General features: G+C 48.1%; 3 protein-coding genes across 7 annotated transcripts in view; 1 reads left to right on the top strand and 2 right to left on the bottom strand.

The window, feature by feature from the left end:
• LOC147007965 (F-box/LRR-repeat protein 4-like) overlaps nt 1-17,252 on the top strand; it is a 310,036-nt gene that overhangs the window by 55,940 nt on the left and 236,844 nt on the right. The window lies entirely within an intron of this gene.
• The window catches only part of LOC147007971 (F-box/LRR-repeat protein 4-like), a 123,774-nt gene that overhangs the window by 28,278 nt on the left and 78,244 nt on the right, over nt 1-17,252 (bottom strand). The gene's annotated exons all lie outside the window — the stretch shown is intronic.
• LOC147007974 (uncharacterized) lies at nt 3,617-6,022 on the bottom strand. The gene is made up of 2 exons (XM_085866138.1): nt 5,400-6,022; nt 3,617-4,905 (listed from the first exon to the last, which is right to left on the bottom strand). The coding sequence occupies exons 1-2, from the start codon at nt 5,838-5,840 to the stop codon at nt 3,784-3,786; spliced, it is 1,563 nt and encodes a 520-aa protein (XP_085722264.1). The 5' UTR covers nt 5,841-6,022; the 3' UTR covers nt 3,617-3,783.

The raw sequence follows: 17,252 nt of genomic DNA, 5'->3' as shown, positions 1-17,252 counted from the left end.
GACAGCCCATGCAGTTCGCCTCCCACGCTCAGCAAACGCTGACACAGTGTCACATCCTGTCAGTGCATGAAACATGGGGAGGGCCTTAGACTTCTCAGGGCCGAGAGCAGTGGCTATGTCATGTGCAGGGAGGAATCGCAAGCTCTTCCCTGTTCCAAAGGCTAACCATATCTTCACAGAAAGTTTTTGAGTTGCCATAACTGCAAGTACGACAACATCAACATCAACGGATCGGATTAGGATCCTGTCATTCCCTCTCTGTGCCACATCAGCTGCATGGAGGAACATGCGGCCATCTGCCTCTTCTTGGCTGCATGGAGCAAGTGATTCTAGATTCATGCGTGGTGGAGCAGTAAGAACCTCTGTTTCCAGTGTGACTACTAACTCTTTGCTCTGGTCTTCAACTGACTTGATTATTTCATTGGACAGGAAACTGAAAAGTTCTGTCTTGTTTTGGTCGACACGAAGAAAATTCTGCCATTGTCCAGGCACTGCAACTGAGGTACCCACACGTCGACGAACTCCCCTGCCACGTTTTTCTCGGGTCATGCTCTTCAGACTTTCAGGCAGGTAACGGTCCCACAAAAGGTCAAGTCGGGTTGCAGATTTGTACTTGGAGAGAACAAATGGGATGAATACCTCTTTGGCATATTCCCCAAACGTCTTCGCTGTTCCAGGCTTTAGCATTTGAACAATCACTGCCCAATCAATCAAAAACAATTACTTGCCGGTGCAATTTCCTCAAAGTATTGCAAAAGATCACTCTTTGTTCCAGTTCGAAGCTTCCCTGCCTGGGACAGCGATGGAGGGAAAGGCTGATTTTCATGACGGAAAAAATCATCAAGGTTTCCCTCACGTGTCTGACAAGCAATGTAAAGGCGGGAAAACAGTCTTTTGGCTGGGCTTTTCCTGATGAGCTGCCAAATAATGGCAAGTTGTTGCGGGAGAGGACATCATTGAGAGGCTTTTTACGCTCAATGAGCCTTTCTTGCACAAATGATTCCATATGCGGCTTTCCTGCTTGATTCCTAGTTGGCCCAGCCTGGAGGAATACAGGTTTGATAGATCAGCTGGCTTAAATACAGGAGCAATGGTGGCATCCTCCAAACGGGTATCCTCAATATATGTCACAAGTTCTGCAAATGCTATGCTGCAGAGCATGTTATCGAGATTATCGGTGCCTTCTTGCTCCGTTTGGACCATGGATGCATGATAATAGAGAGAGGCTAAGCATTTTGCATGGTATTTTGCTTCAAGAGCAACAATATCTCCGCCACTGAGACGTCTCAGCAAGTCATCGTCTTCTAGAAGTGCAGCACACTCTCGAACACGTTTGTTTGTTTTGAAAGTAGAAACCTCATGAATTTTCTCTTTTCCAGATGACCGCCCACAGAAAAAGCAGAGATCTTGAGAAATTGATGATGCAGAACTTGACCGAGTGCGCTTGGAAACACCAGATGTACCTTCACCTGCATCATCAGCCAGTATATCTTTAGAACGCTTCCTTGCACGTTCCAGTTTTGTATTGTTGTACGAAAGCCTGCACGACCTATGCCAACGTGCATTATGAGCAATGAAAGCTGCCTCGACACCATGACCTTCGTCCAATGTATCAATGTTTATCGTTCTGGGCAGCAGACCGAGGTTTTTAAACTCGAGGAGATTATCAGCCAATGTTTTGTACCCTGCGAGTGTTGCTTCACCTTGTTCACCTTTTCGTTGACTGGGAAACTGAACCTTTTCAGTGGTGTTCTGTTGACAAAGAATGCAGAGTTCCCACTGAGTAACTCGACCCATTTCAGCATCTGGTTTGGATGGATCCACAAGTTTGATGCGCTTTGCCATCTCCAGTTGCAGATGAACGGGCCTATGTCGGTTTGATCACTTGTGCAGTCACCATAACAATGGATGATGTCCCTGAAATGAGTGGATGCATAACTACTTCCAGTTTCAGAGATTGATCAATATTTTAAAGCATCAAAAATTTATTTGTCTCTGAAATGTGAGCATAGACCTTAAGAGCAAAAATAGCTGTGGATGGCGGGATGAGAAGATGGCAGCCACAATTTTCAAACATTTAATGTTACCATTGCATTCCAAGAGCCCTAAAATGTAGTTATAGGCGTTTCAACTGTCTCGATATCTGTACTAGTTAAGGAGATATTTAACAAAACAGGTCCACAGTGGCGGCCATTTTTAAATCCAAGATGGCCGCCATACGTGGTGCAATTTCCGGTGGCCTCTGGACTAAAAATCATTGTATGATGTTACTCTAACCATGTGCCAAGTTTCATGCTTTTAAGGGAAAGTGCACAATCGTCCTGTTTTTTGGAGCTAAGCCACCCCACTATACCTCCAACCTGTCGAGCCTGGGTTCGAATCCCGACCCAGCTATAAACTGTCATCCTGGTGTTTTGCAGGCACAGGGTGATTCATCAACGTGCGTGTCGTCCCTCGGATGGACGTTGAACTGGACGTACCGTCGTCTCGAAGCCGTCTAATTATCACCGACATCAGCCGATTCGTGAAAGACTTGGATCAAACGTCCCTCAGCCGAGCCCAGCCAAACTGATGAGAAGGTGGGAGTAATGGTGGCCGTGAACATAAACACACTCGTTAATCCTCCCGAAATAAAAATATGTTATAAACCAATTTGCGGCCTACAAACAAATCGACTGACGTTCCAAATTCCTTTGGATCTTGTGTCGATAAATGAGTGTGTTGTTGATGTCGTGCAGGCATGATGGCCTGAATGGCCTCCACCTGCGTCTCATTTCCTTGTCTATAGTTTGTTATTTTGAAGTCTTGGTTGTTCAGAAAACGCTTGAGAATAAAAGTTATGGATTTTAAATGCTTCTGACGTCACTCTTGAAGAGTTTATGAGTGTATCATTATGTACATACTTGAATGGGTGGCCATTTTTGTCATGACAAAAGATGGGACCACTGGACCTGGAGCTTATCTGGGCCCTGGCCTAATGTTGAAACCGAGATTTGGGAACATTCTGACCGGTGGGTCGAGAGAAGAAGGGTTTTGGAAGGAACTTGCGTGACCGCCATTTCGACGCACTTCCGGTCACGTGATCAGCATGGCTTCCGCAATTTAGCATGAGGACCGTGTCCGAATGTTGGAACTCAAATTTGTTTCGATTCTGACTCGTGGGTCCTGGAGAAGAACATTTTTTGTCCACAGGAATTTACACGATTTTCCCCAAAATTGACTTGAGTCGGCCATTTTGACACACTTTCGGTCACGTGATCGGCATGACCTCCGATATTTAACATCAGGATCCTGTTCTAATGTTGTAACCCAAATTTGGTAGCTTTTTGACTGGTGGGTCCGGCGAAGAATATTTTTGAATAAATTTACTAATTCGGCCATTTTGACCGATTAAAGTCACGCGACCGGAACGAGCTTTACAATATTTCTGTTCGCAGTCACGAGGGGAACGTTGCTGCCAGAGTTCAGCCGGGTCGGCCCAGCGGTTTGGCCGGGAAAGTCGATAAAGGAGACGGATGGACAGACGGTGCACGATGACAACACCTTTATATCTGGAATGTAAATTCCAGATCAGCCAAAAATAAAAAATAAATAATTTGATTTTGAAAAAAGGAAAAACATTTTAAATAATCTTTATTGAATCAAAACGTTGGTCCATGTAAGAGTGGAGGTGATGGAGAGTACACTGAAATTGGGGACAAAAAACCCCTAACCCTTCAAGGAAGTGGGGTAGAGGGGGGGGGGAACGATGATTTTCTCCCAACTCCAAATCGAAGAAGACTCTCACACCTCATCATCAGTCGAAAAGTTAGAAATCACATTTTCTGAACATAAACCATTACCCTCTTCATCCGTCCAATCATCGCTGTCATCTGTTACATCTCCCGACGACGAGTCACTCTCTTCTTCTTCTTCTCTCCCATCTCCATCCCCATCACTGACAAGATGTTCTTTCTTATTTTGTGAAAAGCCATTTTGAACCACCTGATCGCCAAGGTCCGACCTCTCACGGAGCTTCTCAAAGTCACAATCCTCAACAAACTTTCGTCCCGTGTAACTGTCAAGTGCCGCTGCGGCAGGTTTCAAGAGGGCGGGTTTCTCTTTTCTCCATCTTGAGCCTTGGGGAGTTTTAATCGAGCGAGCCCACCCGGGTGTCCTTCGCTTGAGAGCGTAGCGGGTGTCTCCAAACCATTTTTTTAAAACATCGTGATGAAGACCTTTACAAACCTCCAGGTCATTACACTGTTTCTCGGTTGGCCGCCGAGTACCTACAAACGCTTCTTTCAACGCGGTGAGCTGCTCGCAGGTCTTGCGACAGCTGGTGGGGTCTTTTGAGCGCACCTTTGCCTTTCTCTTTTGTGGAACACGTGTCCTTGAAGTCTCTGTCGGAGGTAATTGGGCTTTCAACAGACACTTGACTTTGGGATTCTGTTTGGGGACCCAATCGGCCTGTGATTGATGGTGTGGCTTCGAGTGATCTCGCAGTGAACGAAGGTGCGATCTCAGGTACAGGTGAAGCCACGACACATTAGGTGGTGGCTTCACCTGCACCTGAGACGATGTCATGGGACGTGACTTTGTCGGTATTTGTCGCACAAACCGTGACTGCGGCTTTGTCCGCATCTGAGCGACTGAATGAGGAGGTGACTTCGGCTGCACTCGAGAAGTTGACGGAGGAGGTGACTTTTTAACGAGGTGATTGAACCTTTGGCGGGGAGTTTCAGGGAAGCCTGGTGACTTGTACATCCTCCCGGAAGGCTCTGGCATGTCCTCAATACTATCTGGACTTGTACCGGCGACGTTGATTGAAGCAAACGTCGACATCTCATCCACATCTTCGGTTCGATGTTCTTCCAATTTCCTGGACACCATGGAGAGTCGGGTCAAGTGAGTAAGACAAGAGTTCTGTGGGTGTGAAACAAGATGAACCAATCAAGGAGAGAGGAAATAGCTGATAGACAAGAAATTGCACAAGAGAGACAACAACCGCATTTGCATAGACATTGTCCAGGAAATAATAAACATGATCGACATGTCGAAATAACAGGTGATTCACGCCCCCCTCCCAAATCCCCACCCCTTCCATCCACAATCAATTACAGGTGCTGTCCGTGATATAAGCCAATTAGAGTGGTCACGTGATTATAAAAGCAAAGCAAGAAAAGGTTCAAAATGAGGTTACTAAGTTAACCTGATGAAGACAGCAACCATTGTTTGGAGAACAACCACGAAACGCAACCATTAACTAGAACGGGACTCGGAAGAGCGTATCCCTCGGGGATGGCTGAGCGGTTCACGTTTTGTCTGACACTGATAGACTGGATCTCGATGAGAACCTGAACGTACATCTCATTAATTCGTCCTTGTCACACATCCCCCACACTCGCTCCGAGACTCACCCAGCCGCCTCGTTGTCGAATCCAGCGTCCGTGTCGCTCCACCGTGACCCGGCTCATCTCGAAGGACAACATCTCGGTCCAGAGGGCGACCGTTCCGAACAGGTGGACCATTTCAACGGCGGCCACGGTCAAGAGGACGATGTTTTTGATGAGGTTTCCCCAGTTCACCTCGTCGTCGTCGTCGTCGTCGTCGAACACCTCTTCCGCGAGGCGGATCACCGTCGTTGACACCGAGCTCGCGTCACTCAAGCCGGCCTTGAGGTGCAAGCTTCGCGCCATTTTCTCGTACGTCTCGCGATGTTTGTAAAACATCTTGTCACCGAGCCAGATGAGGATTTCCGCCACTTGGTTGAGGGACTGCGGCACGTCCGGTGCCAGACGGTGCGTCACGTAGGCCTTGATCACCGCCCTGGTCTCTCGCATGAGCGGATCGACGTCCATCGCCAAACACGCAAAACAGCGATAAACAGGAGCACAGCGCCGAGGAACCTCGGTGGGCGGGGCGAATAAACACAGTGAGGGTTCTTCTTCTTCTTTCGTGTGTCGTTGTTGTTTTATGGTCTGTACGTCCTTCGAAGCAGGAGGAGGCCGCGCGCTGAGAAGCCTCGGTGGGCGGGGCTAATAAACACAGTGCGGGTTCTTCTTCCTCTTATGTGGTGTCGTTGTTGTTTTATGGTCTGTACGTCCTTCGAAGCAGGAGGAGGCCGTTTGGCCCGTCAAGCCCGTGCCTTGTGACTCGGACGGCCGTTTCCACGAATACACATTTACTCGTGCCGGTGAAGAAGAAGAAGAAGAAGAAGGAGAATTTCTCTTCGATTTCAAGCAAGCGAGCCGTGCTCCCACAAGCAATCCCGGGGTCCATTTACCCCCAAAGCTCCGCGTGTACCCGTCCACAGCACTCATCCTCGCACGGCTCGACCTCACACGGCTCGATCGGACTCACCTCGTCACGATCTGCTTCGAGAGAGCATGGCGTCTTCCTTTGTTCCTTAAGGAGGCTATCCTGCTGCTCGCACCGGGTCACGAGACATTCCCCATGCTCAACCCCATTGTCCCTTACTAACTACACGTGTGTGTGCTCGTCTTTTGTTTCATTTAATTCGTCCCCCTCTATTGATTTCTCCGTCTCCGTCACCTCGTTTATTATTTCTGTTTCTTCCTGGCTCTTCGTCTCTGTTAATTTCTCCGTCACCTCTTTTACTTTTTCCGTCGTCCCCTCGTGTCTCGTCCTCCACGTGTCCCCATCAATTGTGGTGACGTGTCTCGTCATCCCGACTTCACCCGCCTCCATCGCGGCCCGGACACATTCCACACTCGCCCTCGTCGGTTCGGTGTCTCCGCCACGTGGTGTCGCCATTTTGCAATCCGTGGTCCGCATTTCGCCACGCGCAATCGCCCTTATTGCCTTTTGCCCCGACTGGAGGTTCAACCCCATGCTTTGCATCTCACCCCGCTGCGTTTGCATGTCGCCCCTCAGTGCCTGCGCATTCGCATCCAAATCGCCTTTCATCCCTTTCATTACGTTGTTTGTTGTTCGCACATCTTGCATTATTTGTCTCATCATTTCCATCAACCGGTTCATGTCAAACGACCCTGACGAAGCCGATTCGCCTCGGTCGGGCGCGGATCCGCCAAGGGTCGGGAGGGAAGTTTGACGGAGGGGGGGAGGTGTCATACGCCGCCCCTGCGCCCCTTACGGACTCTGAACTTGGTTGCGGGGAAAGCTCCTGCATGGGGGTGGTGTCCTGGACCTGGCTTCCTCTACACCACGACCCACCTGCCTCAGCTCGTCTTGGTTCGACATGTTGCGTGTTGGGAAGAGAAAAATTTTAAAATGCTCGCAATTTGGGGGACACGGTGGGATTTTCGCTCCGTACACCCCTGATCCGAATCCGTGAATTTCGTGGAGACGGAAGGGTTCGAATTCCGCTCCTGAACACCAATGTTGCGGATTTGAACTTGCAAATTTACAGAGCTGTATGGGTTCGCACCCCCACTCCTGACTACCAATGTCGCGGGGCCGGGTATCGGCGACGAGCACGACCGCTCGATGGAGCAGTGGAGCCAGCTCCACCGATCACCCGGAATTTATAGGTCGTCACCCCGGATAACTCCGGAGCCGACGGATCCCTTATCGGACCGAAGTTCGCCAATAGATCGACCACGTGGTCGATCGATTGCCAATTTCAATTCATCTAAATACCCACGTCGTCCAACTGCCGGGGAAAGTCACCCTCGACGATGCTCGTACGGAACGAGACGCCAGCGAACTCGAACCGTGTGCGACCCGAGCGGACGGTCACCGAGCTTCCGTCGGTCCAAATGTCCCTTTACAGCGGCAACATCCTGGCTAATTCTTCAACACGCTAATTCTAACGGTGTTAAACCAATATAAAAAAGACAAAAACGAACCGATACATTTAACACATGGGTTTATTTATAATGGGGCGGGGGGGCACGCAAGAAGCAGAGTCATCCGAATAAATAGATGCACGTATGTACAGCAAGGCACTTATACAATTTCCTAATTACTGGACTGGCACCACAAACACACACACACACACCAACACACACACACACACACACACACACACACACACACACACACACACACACACACACACACACACACACACACACACACGAGAAACGGACCCAAAGTGGTCTTCATTGAGTACTCCAGCTCAGAGGGAAAGGGCGAGCTGAAGACCAGATTTTGCCTCGGACCTGTCCACCTCGTGTGGTCTTCGCGCTGATTCGAACCGGGCACCAGCGAGAGGCGAGCCGAATCCAGCGGCAGGGACGCGGCACGCAACCCCCGCGGCGGGGGATGGTGTCTCAAGCTGTTGATCATGAGGAGAAGGAGGAGGAAGAGAAAGAGGAGGATCTCAGTCCGAACACGCCGCACCCTTATTCACCCTGTCTCCGGGGGGGGTGCGGGGAACGCCTCCGCCCCTCTCGCTCTCCCTTTCTGGATGGTTTTGGCTGGCCTGGAGGCGTGGTGACGTCACGAGGACCCCTTTCTCCCTGTCGCGAGATCTGATTGGCTCAGTGGTGTCACCCCACCCGTAGCACGCTGATTGGTCGAGGGCCGCCACGAGGCTCCTCCTTGAACTCCGCCTTCTTCCAAAGGACCACCCCTCCAACAGGAAGTTGAGCAACATGGTTCTGCGTGGGCTCCGTCCATGTACGTGCTGACACGCACGTAGGCGATGGCGTCGGCCAGAGCGAGGTGAAGGTGATGCTGGCGTTGTTGTCGTCATGAGGGGTGTAAAATAAAAGAAAACCCTGACTATCAAAGTTACTCACAGCGCATTTACATTTATTCACCCATCAGACGAGGGAAAGCGAGCTTTCTATCCACATTCACTTATCGAAATAACTGAGCAATAGGACCTGAATGTTGTGTGCTCATGGCTTCCAGATTCGCAACTAGATTACCTCAGGGTCAACCCCGCCCAGCCAGATGGAGTGTTCGCCTCGTCCAATGAGGGGAGGACACCGATCGCCCGACGCCTCCCGACTAAACCGGAGGCGAGTTACCTCAGAGCGGATCCCTCCACCCGCCCGGGGAAGGGATAAGAAGGGTGGCGAGCTTGGCAGTCGGTCTTGGTGGTTCGGTCTTGGGAGTCGGTCTTTGTCGGTCTTGGTCTTGGAAGTCGGTCTTTTTTGGGATTCCTTGTTGGTCGGTGGTCGTGTTGGTACTCGTGGTGGAGGTGGTTCGTGGTGCTCGTGTTGACGATCGTCGTTCGTGGCTGGCCTGGTCGTTCGTGGGATCCTGGCTGCGCTCCTTGGATTCTGGGTCGTGGGTTCGAGTCCCACCGTGGTGGGTTGTGGTGGAGCGCTCGAGCTGGGGATCCCGGTTCCCTTCCACGGACTCCACAAGTCCGGGTCGGTGAAAGAGCACGAGGCGGCCAGGTACCCGACCAAACTCTGACCCTCAGCTCGCCTTCCCTCCCGAGCTGAAGGGCCGAATAAAGACCCACGAGGTCCATTTCTTTTTGGGTGTGTGTGTCTGTCTGTGGCCAATCTGATAAGTTGAAATCGTTTAAGTAATTGCCATTGTACATTTGCCTGCATTTTTTATTCGTGGTTCAGTCTGCTCTGTGTTTCCCTCCCTTCCCGATTATTCTAAAATAAACCCTCTTGTTAAATGTTCCAGTTCGTTGTCTGTGCTTTCTTTCATTGACCGAGCATGGTTCGGGTTTGATTTATAGTGAGGCCGATTATGCCGTAAATTGTGATTTGGACCGGTGCGGCTATGGTAATTCCTGCTCGGTTACGCCGGATCCGAGTCGGTAACAGCGACTCGGTTCGGACAATGCCGGCTGAGGGTGTGGCTTCTCCAGAAGCTCGACCGCGCGGCTACTTAGGTAAATTGGACTCAGACAAAAAGACCCTAACCGAGCAGTCGAAATATTGGCGACCACGGTCCTTTAAGCGACCCGTTGACTTCGGAGTTATCCGGAGTGACGACCTTTAATTCCAGGTGTTCGGTGGGAGACGGCCCAACTGCTCCATCTCGCGGTCGTTCCTCACCACTGACCCCTGGCCCACAACAATATTCCACCATGATCCTTATATACCACCTTCGATTGCATCAACTTGTGTTGACATTTCATCCGTGCTGGCAAGATAGCTTAGACCTTAGAGTAATGCACCCTCTGCTCTGAGCTGTCTAGTTTGGGTTAGATTCCTGACAGCTGAAAACTGTCGTCCTGTGGTTTCAGCATGTAGAAAGAGGTGTCAATGTGTGCAAATTCCATCGGAGAGATGTTCAAACGAGGTGTCTTGTCTGCTAGCTTTCGTCAAGATTTCACAGTGTCCGACACAGACAGGAGGCGAGCTATCACCGGCAATCATTTGTACTTCCATATCAAGTGCAAATTCATGTCTGAACTACTGTGGAAAACAAGTGGTCAATTCTTCTGGGAGTATCTTTCCATTCAAAGAAGAACAGATCGCTTTATTGTTATGCATCACTCTGGTACACCACCCTTATACGCGATCCTTATACACCACCCTTATACACCACCCTTTTACATCACCCTTATTTATACACCACCCTTATACACCACCCTGATACACCACCCCTTTACATCACCCTTATACACCACCCTTATACATCATCCTTATACACCACCCTGATACACCACCCTGATACACCACCCTTATACACCACCCTTCTACATCACCCTTATACACCACCCTTATACACCACCCTTATACGTCACCCTTATACACCACCCTTATACACCACCCTTATACACCACCCTTATACATCACCCTTATACACCACCCTTATACACCACCCTGATACACCACCCTGATACACCACCCTTATACACCACCCTTATACACCACCCTTATACATCACCCTTATACATCACCCTTATACACCACGCTGATACACCACCCTGAGACACCACCCTGAGACACCACCCTCATACACCACCCTTATACACCACCCTGATACACCACCCCTTTACGCGATCCTTATACACCACCCTTATACACCACCCTTTTACATCACCCTTATTTATACACCACCCTTATACACCACCCTGATACACCACCCCTTTACATCACCCTTATACACCACCCTTATACATCATCCTTATACACCACCCTGATACACCACCCTGATACACCACCCTTATACACCACCCTTATACACCACCCTTCTACATCACCCTTATACACCACCCTTATACACCACCCTTATACGTCACCCTTATACACCACCCTTATACACCACCCTTATACATCACCCTTATACACCACCCTTATACACCACCCTGATACACCACCCTGATACACCACCCTTATACACCACCCTTATACACCACCCTTATACATCACCCTTATACATCACCCTTATACACCACGCTGATAGACCACCCTGAGACACCACCCTGAGACACCACCCTCATACACCACCCTTATACACCACCCTGATACACCACCCCTTTACATCACCCTTATACACCACCCTGATACACCACCCTTATACACCACCCTTATACACCACCCTTATACATCAAGCTTATACACCACCCTGATACATCACCCTTATACACCACCCTTATACATCATCCTTATACACCACCCTGATACACCACCCTGATACACCACCCTTATACACCACCCTTATACACCACCCTTCTACATCACCCTGATACACCACCCTGATACACCACCCTTATACACCACCCTTATACACCACCCTTATACACCACCCTTATACACCACCCTTATATACCACCCTGATACACCACCCTTATACACCACCCTGATACACCACCCTGATACACCACCCTTATACACCACCCTTATACACCACCCTTATACATCACCCTTATACACCACGCTGATACACCACCCTGAGATACCACCCTCATACACCACCCTTATACACCACCCTGATACACCACCCCTTTACATCACCCTTATACATCACCCTTATACACCACCCTTATACACCACCCTGATACACCACCCTTATACACCACCCTTATACACCACCCTTATACACCACCCTGATACACCACCCTTATACATCACTCTTATACACCACCCTGATACACCACCCTGATACACCACCCTTATACACCACCCTTATACACCACCCTGAGACACCACCCTCATACACCACCCTTATACACCACCCTTATACTGTTGCGAATCTGGAAGCCATGAGCACACAGACATTCAGGTTCCTATAGCTGAGCTATTTCGATAAGTATGTGTTTTCTCGTTCGAATCAATCCCCTCGTCTAATGGGTGAATAAATGTAAATGTGCTGTGCGTTATTTTAATAGTTAGGATTTTTACACCCCTGAAAACAACAACAACACGCCTTCACCTCGACGCCATTGGCAACGTGCGTTCGACCACGTACATGGGCGGAGTTTCCTCGGCCACCAGAGCTCCCACCCCGCCCCGGAGAAATGGAATGTTCCCCCCGACCAATGGGAGGCGTCAGACGCCTCAGACACCGACGTTCCCATGAACCCCGGACCAATGGGAGGCGTCAGACGCTTCAGGCATCGACGTTCCCACGAACCCCGGACCAATGGGAGGCGTGAGACGACTCAGACAGTGATACTTCCCACGAACTCTGGACCAATGGGAGGCATGAGACGACTCAGACACGGACGTTACCACGAACCCCGGACCAATGGGAGGCGAGACGTCTCAGACGGTGATCCTTCCCAAGACACCCCCTCCCGTAGGAGAAATGCCATATAAGAAACGCCAGGGCCTTGGAAAGAGCGAGAGCATCAGGGGAGGAGGTCACTATGAACGTCAGCGTCAGAGTTGGGCGTCAGCTTCAGGGTCGGCTTGGCAGTGATCAGGTTCGAGGTGCCGGAGATCGACTCGTCTGATCTGGTCGGCTTGGCAGTGATCGGGTCTGAGGTGCCGGAGATCGACTCATCTTGTCTGGTCGGCTTGGCAGTGATCGGGTTTGAGGTGCCGGCGATTGACTCGTCTGGTCGAGTCGGCTTGGCAGTGATCAGGTTTGAGGTGCCGGAGATTTGAGGTGCCTGGCGTCCGACGCTTTTCCTCCGTCCCTGGTGCTTGGAATGGCATTGTGTTGCGGGTTCGAGTCCCATCGAGCTGGATTGTTGAAGACCACACGAGGTGGACAGGTCCAAGTGCAGGCTCTCGTCTCCAGCTCCCTTTCCTCGAGCTGGAAGACTTCAATAAAGACCATTGGGGTCCACTTCTGTATCTGTGTGTGGGCCCGTCTAGAAGTAAAACTGTTCAGTGCCTTGTACATTATTTGCATTTCATTTCTATTAGTCGTGATAACTCTGCTTCTTACGTGCTCCCCTCCTTCCCCACCTATTATAAATAAACCCATGTGTTAAATGTATCAGTTCGTTTTTGTGTTTCTTTTATTGGTTTGACATGCTGTTTGTTGGGAATTAGCCAGGCTGTTGCCGCTGTAAAAGGGACATTTGACCGACAAAAGCTCGGTGACCATCTGCTCGGGTCACACACGGTTCGAGTACGCTAGCGACTCGTTCCGTACGAGCATCGTCGAGGGTGAATTTCCCTGGTAGTTGGACGGCGTGAGTACTTAGGGAAATTGGAGTTAGACGAGTGAACCCGACCTCACGCCGTCGAAGTATTGGCGAACTTCGGTCCGATAAGGGACCCGTCGGCTCCGGAGTTACCCGGGGTGATGACCTATACATTCCGGGTGATCGGCGGAGTCGACCCTGCAGCTCCATCTGGTGGTCGTGCTCGCAGCCGATACCCGGCCCCGCATCAATACATCACCCTTATACACCACCTTTATCCTCTCATGCGTGGCCGCGGACAGACCCCTCTCAAACAATGTTTTCTAACTGGAAGAGGCAAAGGGGGATGGGAAATAAATAAACATTCTGAAGCTAGCTTTCTTTCTCAAATCATGTTTTCTTTCTGGAGGGGGTGGGGGAGGGGGAAAGGAGAGGGGAAACAAATAAATAAATTTTAAAAAACACTTATAGAGTAATAACTTGGCGAAACGGAATGGCACTAGGAAGAGAACATACCTCCACCAGGCTGAAGCTTAAACTTTGTATGCCACTGATAGGTTGGATCTGAATCCGGACTTTACCCCAAATGGAATCGCTTTGTTGTTGTCACCGAACCAACTCATCCACCTGGATTTGTCATAACTCGTCCACAAATTTTTAAGATATCATGCCACACATAGTTTTTGGCCCCTCTCTCAATGGTGTAGAATGACTTGAAAAATTCTCAAATCCGGATGCGGATCTTCACCAAAATGGAATACATTAGTCCTTTTCACACACCCAACATGTCCACAAAATGTCGTCCGAATCCGTCCACAACTTTTTGAGATCACATGCGATGTCGTTTAAGCCCCATTACTCAATGGTAAAGAATCAGTTGAAAATTAAATAATTATTGTCTCGGGATCTGGAATCGGATCTTCACCAAAATTGAATCAATTCTTCCTCGTGGTACTGCGAACCATGAGAGAGATTGGTTAAACATTATTTTTCCGAGATATTTCAGTTCCAGATTGACCACGAAAGAAATGGAGGTTCATCAGGTTAATGAAACAATGTAAGCATTTGGTATTGTTTGAACTGTTTGGAAAATTTTCGTGTCTTTTAACAATGTTATCAAAGTTCTTGTTTCCAAATGGAAGCCATAGTGTGGTCTGCAGCTCGGCAACTCGATGTCATGGCCGAGCGGAGTGGAGATGGAGGAGTGCAGAGCTGAGATCCCAAGAAAGACTTCCAAAAGAATCACTCTGACTAAAATGATAGCCATGCTACTCTTGTTTAATTACTCCTGTGAATTAATGTAAGAATGTGCAACTTAGCTTTGAAATATTTTGGGAATCTATTTTGTGTTTTGCACACACCTAGCCACGGCACACCAATGTGTTTTGAAACTGTGTTGATTACTTTCAGACTAAGCTCATTTAAAAAAAAAAGAACTCATTGAGAACGAACCATCATGTGTCTTTTGGTTATAATTAATATAAACTTTTGTTTTGAGATTACAAATTGAGAAACCTTTTATCAATTAAGTCTCATAATCCTAATTTAAATGTGTTGGGGTCTTCAAGTGACAGAGTATTCTCCTGTCTTTTTCCTGGCTTCTTCTTGAATGGATCGATATTTGCGGAGTGATTGAGGTCCGTGTCTTTGGGCCGGTAACTTGGGACAGAGTAATGATTGGTTATATCACACTAAGGTTATTAATAACTTGTATTTATTGACTAATATATATTGTCAATCACTGTACCTGTGGACCTTGTTGATCTGTTAATTGAGGATAGGGAAAAGTTACTGAGAATTGAATCCACATAATAATATATTAAGTTGAGGTACTTACATGATATTGAAGGAGGGTCTGCGTTATTAAATTGATCGACAGATTGGTCAACATTACAAATTAGGAATCATAAGTTAACCGCAAGGAAAAATCAAGATATGAGGGAAATCAGCATGGTATTTACATAACCATAATACAGAATAACTAGAAGAGTGGTGAGACATACAGCAATTATGAAATCAATTCAATGGAATAAGGAATTGTATCATGTACTGTAACTGTATTGCTCACACTGATTAGGAGTTGGTACTGACCTGAGTGTAATTTGAATAAAATGCCTCTACAATTTGTAGAGAGTCAAACAAAACGATAAACAAGAATTATGCGGAGTACGAAGGCACGACCATGCGAAATGAACGTTAAATCGGTCAGAATAAAGAATTATATTATTGAAAAGAGTGCAATGATGCGACAAGCCAATTTAAATGTTACCTGTGTTATCTGTCTTCTGTTTAATTGGACAGGCTGTTAGCGTGATTTTACAGCGTGAGTCAATCTGTCTGTTTTTAGCGCTGACTAACAGCGTGATTTTTGATTAAGTGGTACTTATTGTACTTTAACTGAAGTAAGTTGAGGTATTTCTAACACTGACTTGACCATGTTTCATCAGTACGGAAGCGCTAAGTTAGCTGGAAATAAATAAATAAATAATGGCGGTTGCTCTGGAACTACTTGTAAATGAAACTGTGAATTGCTTAGCAGATATGAATGTTAAAATGGCAACTGTGCAAAATCGACTTGAAAGAAGTAGCTAACTTTCATAGTTATTGTACAGGTGACATGGAAATAGCAAAAGAGATGAATGTTTTTGAGTGTCCATACAACTGAGATTTCTGGATATTTTAGCATGTCGTGAAGGAAAGGGATAAAATATTGATATAACATATAATGCAAGTTGAATGCATCTGTAACAACCTTTGGCAGTCTTGTTGAAATACATGAGTCCATGACGTTTATGGATTGGCATGTTTAATCGATGCTCAACCTTGATTTTGTTTGTTTCGGAGTGTTGAGAGCAGTTGAACTATGCAGTGTACAATTTCGTCGAATGAAGCTTTGGAAGAACTTCCACCGAAAGATGGGACGATGGGAGAACCCAGATTTGGGTGATTGGGCATTCAACATGTGATCATGAAACTAACCCCTTCCTGAGGATATAAGATGAGCAATAGGTGGGGAAAAAAGAAAAAAAAACCCCATTGAAGAGAAGGTTGGACAAGTCATCCACAGCACGGCAAATTCTTAACGTCGCCATTGCGTGGTGCCAGGCAGGTCAGGCAAGCCTGGAGGTATGTCTTCAGCCACACTCACAAATTGGTGCTCTACAAATACATCGTGAACTTGCCGTGGTTGCTTCAATGCACGACGAAGGCCCTGAAGGTCCACACGGCGAGTCATCTGCAACATGTGTTCCATGGTGCGGGTGGGGCTCGTGCAGCCATCGCAGCTGCATCCAACGTGCACAGCTCACTTGGTGGATCAAACCTGATTGCACGAACTGCTGCTACGAGGCCCCAAACTCTGCTGGGACTGGATCTCTGCGTCACCTCTCGAGTCCTTTTCGGCTCCTTCAACCCAGTGTCGGGCCCAAGCTCGTACCTGCCAAGATCTACCTTCTCTGCAGCGAAAAGAGTGCCTCGACTGTGTTTACCGTTGGGTGCTGCTCTATCTACACCCTGACCTGCTTATCTTCTGACTTCAGGTCGCATGTCTTTTCGATTTGTGACACATGCTGATGAACAGACCATGAATTAAATGGAAAACACACTCACGAACCCGGCTGGGACACCATTGAAATGGTCGTTATCCAGCATTCTTCTGATATGAGCACTCGCTGTCATTGTTGATTGAACTTGTGTAACGGATATCTTTTCTCCTCCAGGAATGGGGTATGGTGATCATGTGTAATATAATTATTCAAATTTTCCTGATAAGGCAAAAAGGGGGGAATTGTGGAAGAAAATAATTATATTATTGTACTCTCAA

This window comes from Eptatretus burgeri, chromosome 23, assembly GCF_056783735.1.
Source record: "Eptatretus burgeri isolate ZD-2024b chromosome 23, Ebu_testis_v1, whole genome shotgun sequence".
Lineage (NCBI taxonomy): Eukaryota > Metazoa > Chordata > Myxini > Myxiniformes > Myxinidae > Eptatretus > Eptatretus burgeri.
Note: the sequence above shows the minus strand (reverse complement) of the source record. Positions and strands in the feature narration are given on the sequence as shown.